The sequence below is a fragment of the Dermacentor albipictus genome, chromosome 1, assembly GCF_038994185.2.
Source record: "Dermacentor albipictus isolate Rhodes 1998 colony chromosome 1, USDA_Dalb.pri_finalv2, whole genome shotgun sequence".
NCBI classification, from domain to species: domain Eukaryota; kingdom Metazoa; phylum Arthropoda; class Arachnida; order Ixodida; family Ixodidae; genus Dermacentor; species Dermacentor albipictus.
This window is the reverse complement of record NC_091821.1, coordinates 393471946-393488987: the sequence shown is the minus strand read 5'-3', so window position 1 is coordinate 393488987 and position 17042 is coordinate 393471946. Positions and strand designations below refer to the sequence as shown.

At 44.1% G+C, this 17042-nt stretch overlaps 2 protein-coding genes across 3 annotated transcripts in view; one reads left to right on the top strand and one right to left on the bottom strand.

Moving 5' to 3' along the window:
• LOC135914650 (histone deacetylase complex subunit SAP130-like) overlaps positions 1–5519 on the bottom strand; it is a 612247-nt gene extending 606728 nt beyond the window's left edge. The window contains exon 1 of the mRNA XM_065447584.2: positions 5324–5519. Within this exon, the coding sequence (XP_065303656.1) occupies positions 5324–5448 (125 nt within the window). The 5' untranslated portion in view covers positions 5449–5519. The remainder of the gene's footprint in view (positions 1–5323) is intronic.
• The window catches only part of LOC135914678 (serine/arginine repetitive matrix protein 1-like), an 85009-nt gene that overhangs the window by 45158 nt on the left and 22809 nt on the right, over positions 1–17042 (top strand). Inside the window, exon 1 of one of the 2 annotated variants that reach the window (XM_070532048.1) lies at positions 9223–9651. The exons of the other annotated variant lie outside the window; for it this stretch is intronic. The gene's annotated coding sequence lies outside the window, so the exon portion shown is untranslated. Of the gene's footprint in view, positions 1–9222; positions 9652–17042 lie in introns of those variants that run through there. 2 annotated transcript variants of the gene reach the window in all.

The window sequence follows — 17042 nt, the reverse complement described above, 5'->3', positions numbered from 1 at the left end:
CTGCATGTAAATAGTGTGAATAAACCCTTATTCCTCGTTCTCGATGAGAAGCAGTCCTTCCCTTCATCAACGTCCTCAGCGTGGATAAGTTGGACGACGGCATGGGCCAGCTACCTTCTAATTCATGCCCCACTCCGATCTTGACAACGGATCACGAGCGATGGGATTGAGCCCCCAATCATAACAACTTCTAGTTCTTTTCCCTCGCTTTCCTCATCAGTAAACTTGTACAATGCCTCAACACGCTGTGTGACCAGGTAAAACTCAATTTGCTTCCAGTGTCCACACCACCCCGCGTCGTAACAGCTTTAAATTGAGAACACACTTTTCAGCGGGGAAGTGGGGCCTTGGCAGTCGTGTGCATGTTCGTTGTCCGGCGTCCTGCTGCATATTAAATGCTGCGTCCACTTCCTCTAGGAAACGAGTGCTGGGAGCACCTGACTTCTCGCTCACTCTCGCTATTGTCTCTGAGTTCTCTGCAAGCGAAGATCGATGATGATGCACGCAAGGCCCGTTGTCTTTGGTTTTGCGGGTACGTTTGCAGTATTGAACAGGGACGGGTAGAGCACACCGGCTGCTTTGCTCTTCCATACAATAATGCTTAGTGGTTCCTAACCGGTGCCGAAAGAGTAGATAAACAAGGCTATCGACGAGGCGCTACGTTTATTACAACCGCTCACTCTCGATCAGGAACTGTGGGATGCTGTTTATGCAGTCCACGTTGAATTATTCATCAGTGCGCAGAACCGAGGACGGTAGGGAAACCTTTCGAGAAAGTAAAAATAAAGAGAAAACGCACCTTCGCCACGTGTTTTGTTATACATGATTGAGTTGAGCCGTCGTTTTGTGAGTTAGGTTTGTTGTGTGGTGAGTGCTTGACCTTTCTTGCTTAAACCAGCCTGGCTTTGGTGGCATGAATAACACACGCTACAGATTGGCAGCATTCTGTGCTTGCGTTGTAATTTGATGAAGCGCGTGTATTTATTGTATTTCTAGCTTTTCTTTTTCTCTTTTAAAAGTTCTAGGCCGGTATTCCCAAAGAGCTAATATAGAAGATTTTTTTTTTGTAAGGAAAACAAATCCAGCTAATCGTGATGCTTCACTTAGGAATAGCCAAGGCGACCGGTCAATGGCAAAAAGCACTTGCGAAGGAAATGCTGTTGAATTCGTCCACAGGTTTGCAGCCTTCATTGTGGCATAAAGAATTGCTTCTGTTCTTTCAGCAAACACATTTTAAAGCATTATTACTTAAAACATTTGCATGCGTTCCACATTCTTAGAAAAATAAAGTCGCACAGTAGTTACTAACTTTACAGCAGTAAATTTTCGTCACAGTAATAAGTACCTAGGTAGTAACTGCAGGTAGTCACCGCAGTGGTAGCAACCTTAATAAATAAAAAAAAATCCTAGTAAAGATTCCTAAAGACATTCACAAAAAGGTATACCAACCATTACGAATGTTACGAACTACGAAACGTTGAACCGCTACTAGCACAACTGTATTCTAATTACTAACAATATAATGGGGATTATTTTACTTAAAAGCGCCATTTCGTTTATCATATCCCAGGTCGATGTCACTGTAGAAGTTTAACATGGTAGAGATAATTCATTCACCATAGTACGCAATGATAAAGCTCACCAGGGAAAGCATTAAAGCATCATGGTACCGCTTCGGGTGACTATGCGCTCAAATTCATGAACGACTGGTAAACGACCACAGCGTTACATCCAGAACAGCTAAGGCACAATTCGGCACCTGGTTTAGAAGCAATTTCTGGAGTACTTATAGTCGTACCTTGTGTGGGGAGGGCACCCAGTAACGGTGATCATCTGTGTATTAGCAAATAGATAATGAAAGCTACGAACATCAATTTTTATAGCCTACGTACTGTCGGCACATACGGGCGCGACGACGTAGCAAATAACTGGTAATCGAACACAATTAAAGAAACGAGAGTTTATTTATGTTTTGCGTAAAACTCTCGCATAAAGGTACAATAGACAATGGTCAAAACGGCCAAAACGACAAAAAAAAAGAAGAAGAAAGGAAATAAAGGCACCCATGTCCCTGATCACTGCCAAGCCTGCTGGAAGGAAGCAGGTGTCGCCTGTGCGTCAAGATTTATCGCACCAAGAAGCCACGATAAAACATCATGGGAGATGGCAGAAGCGTTTTATATAAAGCCTGGTTGTGGTTCCCGTGGAGAACCACATCAGAGGCTCTCCACGGGAGTGAAATACAACTCGTTCTTGTCTTTTATCTCTATATATTTGCTAGTGTGGTACTGTATGCTCTACATTGTTCGACTCTATGCCGCTATTTTTTTATCTTGCAATATAACTTTCTTTTAAATTATTCTTGCTGTTATGTGAAAAGTAATAGCTGTCTGCCTTTTAGGGTGAAAACATCTCTTTGTATAACTTTCATGTCAATTAAAAAAAAAAAACACTAAACACCGATAATGGTTTCAAACGTAAACAAGCTAACCATATAGGTAATGTGCTTGGTGTATATTACTGACAGTGGTGAATAGAAGTCGGAACTGCGAAAGCTTGCGATGATGTCGGGACTATATGAATCAGAACAGGCTATCAGAGTAGCCAATATAGTTCTGGCCAGAACCCACACGACCATAGCACTGTGTTTGTGTACAGTCTGGATTTTCACATGTGGTACCTCTCTATGGTCGTAATTCAAACAAGAATGGCGTTCATTGCAAGATGGAGCTTTGCACGGATCACCAGTAGTCAAACAAGGGAAGCCTCAGGTTTAAGCCAGCGTTTAATCCAGAGGACTGGTCTTCGTCAGGGCCCCTGACAAGAACAAGGGCTCCCGTCGTGTCTTGTCCAATTGGCAGGTCCATAATGAATGCGTGCTATCTATGCGACGGCATTAAGGATTATTTGGAGAAAAAACTTCCTGCAGTGATACATTTAAATGGCTGTCTCGTGGCTAGGTTTTGATACTTTTATATATTTTTCGAAGACAAAGTCTTCTCTGGAGGCTTCAGATGGATTTGGAGTTCGTGGAGATCTGTGTATCTCGCCACTTTCGTCTTGTCAAACTTGAGGACTGGATGGTTTTTAGTGCACGTAGGACAACAACAACAAAAAAAAAAGAACTCGCCCTTTTCAGACATTTATCCCAAATATGTATTCGATTCAGACGAATTTCACTTGGCACATAAATTTTCCATAGTAGTTGGCCTATTGTTGCTGACTTTGACCATAGTCGCATTTGTAGTTACGCAATGAGTACATGAAAAGTATTGCGCTGCTCGCAAAAGTTACGCAGTTAATTGCAGATTACTTAAGCATGTGAAACGCTATGAATTCTGCGCACGCATTACCCATAGCGTGCCCCATATTTTCACCAAATGTAAATGTCATGTAGCATATACGGTTCCCTCGGGGCACTGGGACACATAGCAAAGAACTAATTTAAATTACATTATGCACTCTAAAAACTAGGAAGGGTATCGCAGGAGTGAAGAGGCCGGTTCACTCTTCAAAGCGTCGTTTTACTCTCGCAAAATGTCGAGGAGAGTGAAATGCATTGTTCACTCTCTCACCAAGGAGAGAGTGAAATGTGCTTTTCACTCTCCCCCTTCAGAGAGAGAGAGTAGTTCTACTCTTGCGGCAATAGAGAACAAAACGTAGCGTGATCTTCTGCTTCAACTGTAGGTGGCTGGCCCCGAACATGGCAATGTATCATTCACGCACGCTGAGCAAAGAACACATCGTTTTGCTTCTAAGAGAACAGGCCGCCGCAGTTCAAAGGAACGCGTAGCGAGCGCTCTACTTTTTCACTCGGAGTTCTCCACCGCGCGCGCGCGCGCTCAAGATCGCGGAACAACACAGCACCGGAGAAATGTGATCTTTTATTGTGTCTGTAGCTCTCAATTTACTCATCACGGCTTTTCTTTGAATGCCTCAACCGTTGAGCTTCCTGCTTCTGCTCCTCCAAGTACATTTGTCGCCGGTTCCATGTGCCTAAAACTGGTATCTGCAGCTCCTTTGTAATTTGAACTTTAAGGATGTCGCTTTCCTTCTATTACCTCCACAGACAATTCTCTGTGACATGCGAAGAATGTCACAGAAGGGAAAAAAAAAACACTTGGCAATGTCTGCTATGTCTAGCCAAGTGTACAAATTTAAGGACTTTCCAGTACTTCTAAAAATTCCAGGCTTTTCAATGCCTTGAAAACGGCATTTTAGAAATAAAGGGTTTTCAAGGATCGCTACAAACCCTGGTTTCTAGCACCTAAATAATTTTACAAGCTTATTTTGGCATGGAGTTCGGAAATTCATGCTTTTTAGCTAACGCTGCATCATCTCTGTACATTGAAACCACGAGAGCGCAACCATTTTGCAGTAAAGAAAAATACTGAAAGCTTTTAATACCACTCTTTTTCTATGGAGCTTCGTATTGCCTAGTTAGGTTTACGAATGTGCCTGGTTTTGGTGGGCGTTTCTTCGACATTTTCTGTGAGAAGTAGATGACTAACCCCCGTATTCAGAAATGTATATTAATACAAAGCCCATGCTTGACTTTATATAAACGACGCCTGGTGCGAACGTCCCCCAGACGCTCACTGCCTTTCTTTTGGTGCGTTCACGACTTGCGTCATTTAGATCAAGTCAAGCATGGGCTTCAAGTTATGATGCATTTCTGAATATGGGGGTAAGCGTGCGCTATTTCGGGCAACGCATTGTGCCATTGGCACTGAGAGGAAACGGGGAAAACAAAGTTAACGCCCTATACTCCTAAACTTTCGCGTACCTGTGGTGTGCGTGTATCGTGGAAGAAGAAACAGCGCTAACACCAGGACGAAAAAAAGCATCGACCACACCAGCGCTTCGTGGTGTTGTCCATGTTTTTGCGTCGTCCTTGTGTTGCGCTGTTTCTTCTAAAATGCTCAACCAACTAGCCGGCAAGTCTATCCTGTGCATATATATTGAACACACGTATGAATGTAGATGGCCTTCGAAGCTTTTAGAACGAGCACTGCCACAGGATACGAGCAGTGCACGCGTAACAAGTGGACACATTACTCATTTAAACATGCGTGCCAATGCATGTGACGCGGCTATCGGCATAAGCAGTCTCCAAATGCTGGAATGCGTGCTCTTCAAAACGATAACGATCCGCTGCTAATGCAGGACAACAGCTCACAGCGGACTGAACCAAACTCTAAACTAATGCACCTGAAAAGAACGCCTACACGGCAGCGTGAGGCACGTCGAAATGCCTGGTACTGGCATCGCAGTTGACCACATACGAATGGAACTGGCGGAAAAAATAAACAGAAATGCTCACCAGTATACGCGCGACTTAAATTCACATACGTGGATGGTTGGCACGATACTTTGTATCCGCGTATTTTCGGAGAACATATAATGCATGGACTGGAAAAGCACTCGATCGTGAGCTGAACGGCACATTTGTTATTTTCCTGGGGTGACGACAAGCCGTGAATAGTTCTCACGTCGTCGTCTACGTTGTATTCCTCCGTTAGTCGTAGCAAGGAATGGAAATGATGCAAACGCAAACGTATTCCAGTACACAACAGCACAGCACACTGCAGAGAAACTCCAACCACCGCAGCCGATTCCTCAAATACATTTGTTATGTATATAAGCTCTAAAACAACACAACTGAGCGTGGTGGCTTTGTGGTGTAATGGTTAGGATGTGTGCTTTGAATTGTATAGATGCGAGTGTACGCGGGTTCGAATCCACGTGATGTATAGAGCAATGTGGTTCTCCATAAGTGTGTGATTCCCTCGACTATTGTGTTCTAATTAGATTATGTGTCTCCTGATTGTGAAATATGCGAAAATATTTGCGGATTAAATGTGAATTAGCTTTTTTTTCTGCGCAGTGGCGTTCGGGACACATACGCATAGGCCGATTACGAGCCGTCACGACTCATGGTAGGCAGCAAATAGCCAGGAAAAATGACTTTAAAATCCTGCATAACATTGCTCGCGCCTATTCTGAAGGCCGCTTGGAATCGGGCCACTGAGTCTGAGGAGCCGCCTAGAGAACGGTGTATCAGCGACCCTAATTTGATCTGATTTCCTGCCTGCATGCGTGGCCAGGACTTCGCTAAGAGGGTATTGGGAAGAGTAGTTGCACTCTGTTTGGGGGAGTAGAAGTACTCGGTCTGGTGGAGTGCCATTACCCCTACGGTGAGAGTATTACCACTTTGCGGAAGAGTACTAGCACTCCCTGTGGGAAGAGTATTATCACTCTGCAGAAGAGTACTAGCAATCCCTTGCGGCGGAGTAACACAACTCTGTCAACAGGAGTTGACCTACTCTCTCTCAAAGAGGGTCGATCTACTCTCGAAAAGAGAGTGAAATATGGGACAAGCCGCTACTCCCTCAAAGGGAGTGCCCGGCACTCTCTTAGTTTTTAGAGTGTGGGGTTTTACATGCCAAAACCGCGATCTGATTATGAGGCACGCCATAGTGTGGGACTACAGAAATTTTTATTCCCTGGGATTCCTTAACGTGCACCTAAATCTAAGTACACCTTTTCGAATTTCTTTCCCATCTACATAGCGGAAAATGTTCCCAAACATTTTTGAGCGCATGTTCAAGAACATTTTTCATAAAAGGTTGTATTTAATCCGAAGCCATTTCACTTGGCACATTCATGGGGGCAGAGCTTTTCCAACATCTGTCATGAATTTGATGTTGGTGGCGTCTGTACCTATTTCAGGGCAATGGGCTAAATTTTGCGCCACTCGTAAAATATTCATAATGTACAGAACGCTTGCAGAAGTATTTTACTGCAAAAGCCGCAATAAATCCGTGTACTTAAAGCTTTCCTACATATTACCCAATACATGGTTCTTACTTTCCCTAAAAAGAAACAAGGTCATACAACGTCATATCACGCATAGAAATGCCGTAAAAAGCAGGATTTATTAATTTCTTGAAACGCGCCTATTCAAGTCATTGAGCAAAACGAGAACAAGGTGAATGCAGGGGCCAACGTTTCTACGAGTGGACTTGTCTTCTTCAAGGCAAGTACACTTGTCGAAACGTTGGCTCCTGTTTTCACCTTGTTCTCGTTTTGCTCGTCATCTTGAATTGTCATCTCCCGCCTTCCCCGTGTTTTCCCTAGTTAAGTCAGTAATTTTCACATTTGGGAACATACTTCATTTAAAATGTCCTTCATTACTTTAAATATGAAGATTGTGGGATGCAGAGTTCTTTCCAGGCATCGGGATTCGTAGCTGATAATGGCAGCGTGACACCTGCGAACACTTGCTTAAGAATTTCTTTCCAAAAAGCTGTATCGAATCCACACGAATTTAGCTTAGTACACAGATTCACTATGAGGTTTGCCAACATTCTGCTGAGTTTGATCTTGGTGGCATATGTAGCTATGTCATGGCAGCGGCCTAAGTTTAGCACCGCTCCTAAAACGCACTCATAAATCTCAGGAGCATCTGCACACATAATTTATTGGAAATACCGCAATCAGGCCACGTTATTCGAACTATGCGTACACATTAGCCATAATATTTCCCTTACTTTGACGAAATACAGACAAGTTGCCTTGTCTAGTTCCCGAAGGACACCGGAAAATCCACCTGCAAACTTGGTATGACACTTGAAAAGAAGAAATAAAATGGCACCCATTTGTTCAAAATATAAAGCCTCTGCATTTTATGGTGCGCCCACAGACGACAGAAAAATATTTAAGCGTCTCATGTAGACGCTTCTATATGAGCCAAAAGCGACGTTTCTGACAGTTTTTCTTCAACCCCTGATTGACACAGACATTTCAAAATTGCCGGACTTATTGCACTTAAAAACGCCACATTTTCTCCAGATATAAAAGTTGTGAGTTAGATTTTTAAAAAATAACATAATGAAGACTGGCGTATAACGTTTTTTGAGCGGTTCTAATCACAATAATAGCTTCGCTGTAAAATGCGTCAGAGTGAGGCTTGAGAGAAAAACGATACATCCAGCTATGTACGGAGCAGTAACGAGGCGTAATTAACGCAAAAGAAAGGCTGAAATGAAACCCAGAAGCGCTCGTTCAAACTGCGTGCCTTAACCGGAACCGGAAGTGCGGCTTTATTGAAGAAGAAATATGGGCCGATCCCGAAGGTAGTGCACTTTACGACACACCGCATGGCACACTAATGCGCCCATGAAAATCCTGTCTTTCTTGGATGTCAATCGCTGCTGACTTGTGTTCTTATTTTATTGCGATAGCAATTATATGGACACTTCAGGCGCATTCCTGCCGCCTGCGCCATAATCGATGTCGGCGTCGTCGTGAGGTCCCTTATAAAGTCCGAGGGTGATCAAATCGTCCCCGCGCGCAGTATGCTTTATGTGCGACTGAAAGCTTGCCAGGATGAGCCGGAGATCGCGGCTCAATCTCGCGCACGCATTGGCGGAAAGCAGGGACGAAGCGCGCAAGACTTTGGGAGGAGGGGGAGGGAGGGAGAGCGTTTTACTAGGGCAATGTGAACTGGCACGCCTGGGTCGTTATTGATTCGTGTAATGACCGGAGTGACCACAAAACTGATACCGCAAACACTCGGCGTACCCCGCCGTGCCATTAGTGTAAATGTGCACACGCTTAGCGCGCTTCTTCCGAGTAAAGAGGATAAGTTGCTTGAGAAGAAGCAACGCGTACTCTCACTCTGTTCGAACCCCTTGCATCGCAATGTACTCTCGCTGACGAGCAAGGTGTCTCAGAGGACGCTTCCCTGCCTTATATGTTACGGTCGAGGAGCAGCGGTCGTTTATTAAAGTGGGCCATGAACCTTACAGCTCAAAGGGAAGCGAGGTGAAGAAGAAAGGCCCATGCCGGAATGCCTTGTATATACTTTCAGTCCCTCGGGGGAAACTGGGTTGCGATTGAATGGCCCACGATGATTGCCGCTCACAGTGGGGAACCAACGCCGAAGTGGAGACCCTGGGCTTGATCAGTACACCGCGTCTACAGACTATAAATGCAAGTGCCGTACTGCTACACTGCAATCTGTCATCTAAGTGGATAACTTACCTTAATCATACCGTATTCTGCGCAATTGCACAGAGTACGGTAATGCAATGGTTACACTAGTAATTATTGCTCCTACTATATTTAGCATTTATCAGCGTATATATATATATATATATATATATATATATATATATATATATATATTGAAGCGGTATGAGCCTTGGAATAGAAGATGAAGAAGCGCAGGAGTCTGGGTTCAGGAGAAGAGAAGAAGGAAGTGAGAATAAAATGTAGACAAGATGGACGCCAGTTCCACAGCAATGCTTTACGTTTACTGTGTCCTTTAAGTAGGAACGCTACATTATTTTGGCGCAGCCGACAGCGAACTCCAACATGTGGGTGAGATTTTTCCTTGAGGAGACCTCCGCGGACAAGATCATCTTTTCGAGATACCAAGCTGAAGATGAACCAGCGGTGGAACTACCTCGCGAACTCAACTCGGCAGAACTCATGAACCTGGTTTTAGAGAAGGCTTCCATGGACCCTGATGAACTACGTCGGAAGGGTGCTGTGAACGTGAACTTGCCTCTGGTGATCTTCGACGAATTAGTTCTTCAACCGATGCGTCGGAAGGACTCTGGATCACAGTCGTCGACGGAAGAGGTGAGCCTCGTTTTGAAAGCACTTCGGCTACAACAAGAACAGATTTCGCAACAAAACCAGCTGGTGACATCGCTTATAAGCTCTTTAAACGCTGAGAAGCCAGTGACTAAATTTGTAGAACCTGATGCATTCGACGGCATGTCATCAAGTCCAGAAGGTTGGCTTGAATTCTATGAATATGCCGCTGGAAAGAACAACTGGCACTCTAATGAGGACAAGATTACTAACATGCGTAGTTACTTAAGCGGTGTTGCACGGAAGTGGTATGATTTGCACATTATTGAAGAGGCTGGCAACTCTTGGAATCAGTGGAAAGAAAAATTCTTGACGACTTTCCGAAGCAACCCAGTGCAAAGGTGGGACGCCGCGCTTAATTTCAAATTCAAGCAAGGCTCCATCGTAGAGTATTTTTTTGACAAATGCCGCCTTTTAAAGCTGGCCGAGCCTATGCTTCCTCCGTCTGCCGTAGTAGCACTAATAATGCACGGACTGCACGCGCAAGTCCTGAAGCAAGTGCAACTACGGTCACCTAAAACTATGGACGGGCTCCTGGAGTGCCTTCACGACATATCATTTACTTCAGAAGAAAATATAAACGCTAGCTCAAGCGGTCACTTCACACGGTCCGGCACGGATTGGTCAAGCCGTAATCAGCGAGAACCGCGCCGCCTTGCAGGCGGCACAGAGAGCTTGGGTTGGCGCGCTCCCAGAGGTCGGGTGCATAACATCGACAGCGACCCTGTTCCCCTACTTTCGTACGCTGAAGAGGCTCCGACGACAAAAAACTGATAAACAAGGGTGATCAGTCCGACCCGATGACCACAACTGAGACTGTTTATTTAACTTGCTCTAGCCTACTTCACATCCCTGTGAAAGTGGGAAACAGACACATGATGGCTTTGGTTGACAGCGGTGCTTCTGTGTCTATAATAAATGCCAAGCTGGTAGATGCAAGTCACCTGCATAGTGGAAGAGTACTACGGGTGCAAGGCTACGATGGAAAAGTAACAATGCATAATCAGTGGGCCTCAGTAAACATCGAGTTCCAAGGTCATGAAATAGCGAGTGAAGTACTGGTGATTGAGGGGGTGACGTATGACTTTCTGCTATCCAGACCAGATATAAAGAAACTAAAAATCAACGTATACTGGGACGATGCGGTTTTAGTGGAAGGACTATCAAGGCAAGAGACACAGCCGGATAGAAAGGATAACCTGCGAGTTGTCAATTGCGCGGAGGATATTGCAACGACCTATCCTGAACTAGTATGCATAGGAAGCTATCCACCGGCGATGACGTCACACAAGGTGCCTTTCGAACTCACCGACAAGACCGTCATCCGAAAATCACCTTACAACATGTCAAGAGAGCGCAAGATATGGTTGAAGAAGGAATTGCAGGAGATGCTAGACGCCAATATAATCCGGCCTTCGGTGTCACCCTTCGCCTCTCCCATAACTATTGCGCCGAAAGAAGATGGAACTTTCAGACTGTGCACAGATTACAGGGTTCTCAACCGACAGACAGAACTTATACCATTTCCCATGCCGAAGATAGACACGATTATAGATGAGACAGGTGGTTGCCGATGTTTTTCACGTATTGACTTGTGCAAAAGTTTCTGGCAGATCCCGCTAACCGAAGAAACAAAAATGTACACTGCTTTTATCACGCCCTTCGACCTGTACGAGTATAACCGGCTTCCTTTCGGCTGGAAAAACTCACCAGCATGGTTCCAGAAGATTATGAAGGAAGTCCTGAAGCCTTTCCTAGGTGTCTTTTGTAACGTGTACATAGACGATATTATTGTCTTCTCCAAAACAGAGACGGAGCATCAGGCACACCTGTCCCAGGTATTAAATGCCTTGAGCTTGGCACACCTCAAGGTTAATTTTAAGAAAAGTGCGTTCTTTCAAAGAAAAGTGGTGTTTCTTGGAAGAGTCTTTGATGGGACTACCAAAAGCACGAAACAAGAGTCCGTCGAGAGGATATCCCAACTGGTAAAACCATATGACGTACACTCATTGCGTGTATTTTTGGGATTAGCAGGACATTTCAGGCCCTTCATAAAAGACTTTGCCATCAAAACAAGATGCCTCACGCGCCTAACACAGAAAGAAGTTCCATTTGAGTGGAATGAGGAATGTGAGAGAGTCTACCGTGATCTGGTGCACAGAATATCTGCTGACCCTATTCTACGCATACCAGATTTCACTTTACCCTTTGAACTGAATACCGACGCCTCACACTATGGGACAGGTGCAGTCTTGTACCAGAAATGTCCAGAAGCATCCGGCCGAGAAAAGCGACACGTAGTAGGTTACTACAGCTACACCCTCAAGCCACCTGAAGTCAACTACACCACTACTGAAAAGGAAGCTCTTGCAGTCCTCAAAGCAATTCAGTACTTCCGTACGTACCTAGAAGGTGCGAAGTTTACTTTGTTCACCGATCACCAAGCCCTCACTCATCTCTTGAATATGACCCAACCTAAGGGACGTATCGCCAGATGGGTGAACTATTTGCAGCAGTTCGATTTCACCATCTCCCACAGACCTGGACCCCTTTTGACTGATGCAGATGCATTGTCTAGACTGATGATACAGGCCAACAACGAACAATCGGCAGAAATCAATGAAATTAAATTGTGGGAAGGCACTGAACAATTGATTTTTAGGGAAGGTCGCTATCAAGTCCCGCCAACGCTGGTTTCCAGGGTGCTTTATTTGTACCACGATAGCCCAGAATCTGGAGGACACGATGGATTTTGGCGCACCTACAACAAGCTAGTCAAGAGATTTACGTGGCCTCACATGAAAGACGACGTCAATCGATACGTTCGTTCATGCCACATTTGTCAAATCAACAAAGTGAAATATAAGCAGCCTACGGACGCCATGATAATACCTTGCCACTCAAACGTGCCTTTTGAAGTTATACACCTGGATTTCGCCGAGCTAAATAAGAAACGAGAAGGAGTCCGAAAAACGCAAGCTTTTCTTCTGGCCATAGATGAATGCACCAGGATGGTCGCGGCACGGGCAGGAAAAGAAGATGCGAATAGTGTCATCGCCCTTCTCGAACGGGATATGTTTAGGACAACCAAGACAATTGTATGTGACAACGGTCCAGCGTTCAAGAGCGAAAAGCTAGCAAGATGGGCTCGAGACCATAATATATCAATCCAGTTCTGTGCGCCATACCATCCCGCAGCGAATGGGCTTGCAGAGCGTGCAATACGAGATGTTAAACAATACATCAGGATGTACGATAGTTTCCCTGGTGGTTGGAAATGCTCTTTAGAAGCAGCTGTGAGACATCACAATCGCTCCTACACCAGCGGCTTGGGATGCAGCCCGCAATTCGCTTCTTCAGGAGAAACCCCTATTCTTCAGGCGGACCGTGAACTTGGGCTGTTAGAAAATCTCCAGATCGTCGAGGAAAGGAAACAGAAATCGCAGGAGGAGAGGTACCGTAAACGAATGAAAAAAAATTTTGACAAGAGACATTGCTCAGATATTCCAGACATTCAAGTCACCGACCTCATTCTAGTTAGGAAAGGAGTAAGAGAATCCAATGCCAAATTTTATGGTCCTTACTCTGTGACAAAGACGGCCACTCAGAAAGGAATATTGAAGACTGTGTGGTACATTGGCGAACGTGGCTCAGTTGAATGTGCTTCGATTGGAAACGTTTTCAAGTATTACCCCAGGAGGGGTTAGCAAAAGAAACCTGGAAGGGTGAAGCGGTATGAGCCTTGGAATAGAAGATGAAGAAGCGCAGGAGTCTGGGTTCAGGAGAAGAGAAGAAGGAAGTGAGAATAAAATGTAGACAAGATGGACGCCAGTTCCACAGCAATGCTTTACGTTTACTGTGTCCTTTAAGTAGGAACGCTACATATATATATATATATATATATATATATATATATATATATATATATATATATATATTAGAACGTTGCTGATGTCACATATAAAGATATGTATTTACCATATTTACAGGAGAGACAACCATGCATAAACAAGATGGCTGTCGAGACCGATTCCTCCTTTACACGTCACAGCGTCTTCTTCTGACTGGCGCCTCTCAGAAGACGATTTGACGTGTAGAGGTGGAATAGGTCTAGACAGCCATCTTGTTTATCGACTGAAGCCATTTTATACATCGGGACGTTCGCGCCGGCAGATTTGAGATGGCCTGATAGTCCGTGCCAATTGGTATTTTATTCCTTGACGCAAGAGGTGATATATATATATATATATATATATATATATATATATATATATATATATACAGGCGGTATATGTAGACGCACGTAGGAAAAAAAGCGATGCGTTATTTCCGACGTTTCGGACGGGGTCGAGCCTTTGTCAGGGAATCGTGCGTAATTTTTTGTACATGTGTCCTCAACCTACACGTGCCTGTTGTATATATGCGTACAAGACGAATGGTTTCATGCCAGCCGCGATGGTATCGCATTCAAAAAAGAAAAATATACGAACGTTATGGCTTCCCTTTCCCTTTCAGTTTATTTCTTGAATAAGTGGATATACATGCTTACATAAGTATACAGAAGTATACAGAAGGAGGTCCTAGAGCATGTGCATGTAAAGGGACCTCTTGTCAGAAAATATGTACATTATAGCAAATATACAGCGTAAAACTGCAATGTAGTAGTGACTAAGAGGAACATTATGCAAAGCAAATTCGGTACAAGCTGCAAAATGACATAAAGTCAATAACTAGTCGCACAATTAAAACAGAACGGGTGGCTTGTTCTTGTTTTTACTGACGTTTCGGCTGGAGGACCGGCCTTAGTTCGCCTTCTTGTTCCTTTTTGAATGTTATATATATATATACACGAACGTGACATCTTCGCAGTCAGTGAGTATGGAAGGAATTGTGAAATTAGATGCAGTTATACTAACTTTTCGTAGAATCATACGGTGCAAGTTACTTGATCCAACCCATTATACAATAAGAGAGAGCGATAGAAAACAAAATATGATATCTATAGACGTTTTCATCCGGGAGAGTGAGAACTTCCTTTCGGGACTGTGGCCCGGGAGTACAAAGGCACACATGGCAGCTTCTGCAAACACTTTTGTGTGGATGTCATCCGCAATTAGCTCAGTTCTGATGGCCTTATGGCGACGCCAGGACGTTCTCGTTGAAACGGTCTATAGTTTTATCCACCTTAGTGAGAAGGAAGCCCAAACGTATGCCATAGTTCTGCGAAAGAACTTATTCTGGCGAGTAGCCACGAAATGGCAACGTGCCGTCTTTGCAGCTGTATAGTGACTCGGTGTATTGTTCTGTTTCTTTATTCTTTGATTTACGTCATTTTCTTTTTAAAAAATTATGGGGTTTTACGTGCCAAAACCACTTTCTCATTATGAGGCACGCCGTAGTGGAGGACTCCGCAAATTTCGACCACCTGGGGTTCTTTAACGTGCACCTGAATCTAAGTACACGGGTGTTTTCGCATTTCGCCCCCATCGAAATGCGGCCGCCGTGGTCGGTATTCGATCCCGTGACCTCGTGCTCAGCAGCCCAACACGCGACAAGAGGGGCAACGACGATGATTGTTAACGGGAGAACGAAGATGACGCAGTGTTGTTAAACTAGACTGCAGACTATGGGCTATACTAGATGGTTCGTAAGTTGGTAAACACATTTTTAGTTTATTTTTAGCTCTCTAGCTGTGAAACATTCGGCAGAGATGCCGACGAGTCGCTCTGCTTGTAGCACCGTGATATTACGATAGGCTCGCGCTGCACAACCGCCCATGAGCTTAGGTGTCGGCGCGCGGTAAACACACTCCAATATAACATCAACCCAAACTCTTCTCTGCAGCGTATATGGTAGTCCAGTTGTAGTTGTAGGACGTTAAATAATATCACCATTTACATACCGCTTTCGAATTGCTTTAGAACGCGACTTGAACGAACAATCATTGCCTGCAATGTAACAACAAAGCAATCATTGCCTGCAATGTAACAACAAAAATGGAAATGCACCCACTGAAATTTAGGTAATTACTTCGTGGCATATGTAGCAATCACGGGACTGTTGCAAGTGAGCGCATGAGGCCTGGCTATTTGTTGGGAACCTTGGAACTAACACTAATTTTCGGATATTATTAGCCAGTATGCGCAACAATGTTGGCTTTCCAGTTGGTTTTGTCCAACAGTGCTCAGGGAAGGCTTTTCCAGGAAAGGGCATGCATGAAGGGTTAGTGCACTGCGCGCACATGTTGTTGTTCTTTTTTTCTAGGTGGGGGGGGGGGGGGCGGACATCCCGAGACTTGTGCAAGTCTCCGGGATTCTGCTGCATTCACGTTCATTCACAGCCCAGCAACATTGATTCTACAATTGCAGAATGTGCCCATCCTATAAGCTTAAAAAGAAAATGGAACTATGATTTTTGTCAATTATTTTATTACGCGTTTTGATTTGTCGTGATAGCCAATGTACACCTTTTCAAGTAACCGAGCCGAAGTGGCAATATTCCGCTAAGCTTAGCATATGCTTTCTTTCCTTTTTTACCTGTAAAGTGTAGAAAGAAAAGACGTGTTCTATTTATTTTGGAATAAACACTCTCATGCGGGAGACTATGGATTACGAATTTCTGACATGTGAGAAAAGTGCATTAGAATTCCTAAATATTTCAATGAGGTGAAATCTGCTGGCACACAAGCTACCTTGTTAAAAGCGAGGCGCTATCAAATTTCACTCATCAGCAATAGACGACATTCCTTCTTCGGAAAAAAAAATAAAGAAAGTGTGCCAACATGGTCGATAAAAAAAGAGCCACCAAGCGCGTACAGCCGATATTTTTTGACGTTGAAACAGGAAGGAACCTGTCTCAGTTTTCACTTTGCGCTTTGATAATCGAATACTTTGCTTCACATATCTCTATGCCTGTAGCGAGCGCAACGACACTTAATATCTTAATAACAGCACTTGTGTAAAATTATGAGTCGCCCTCTCAAAAAAATAAAAAGTAAAGAAAAATTGAGGAGTCGTTCCACTCTCTGAAAATGGATCACCAGCGAAGCTGTAACACTTAACACAGGGTTAGACTAGGATACAAGTATTTATTTTTCATCATGTGGTACGACAGCTTTGTGATTACGGTAATATACACCGATTGGTTCGCTTAGAACCTTAGACATATCCTTGACTAAAGTTAAATATATACACACGAGCGTTGTTGAGTAGCTGAGTGACTTGGATTGGTGTGGCACTTCAAATCAAACTCTTCTAGCACAAACTGAGTCAACCATTTCTTTTCTGGTTTTGAAATCTCCACATTGAAGTCTGCAAGGATGATCACATAGGCAGTGTCATCACTGCTAGTCCATGCAAAGCGCGTGTATGGTTGTA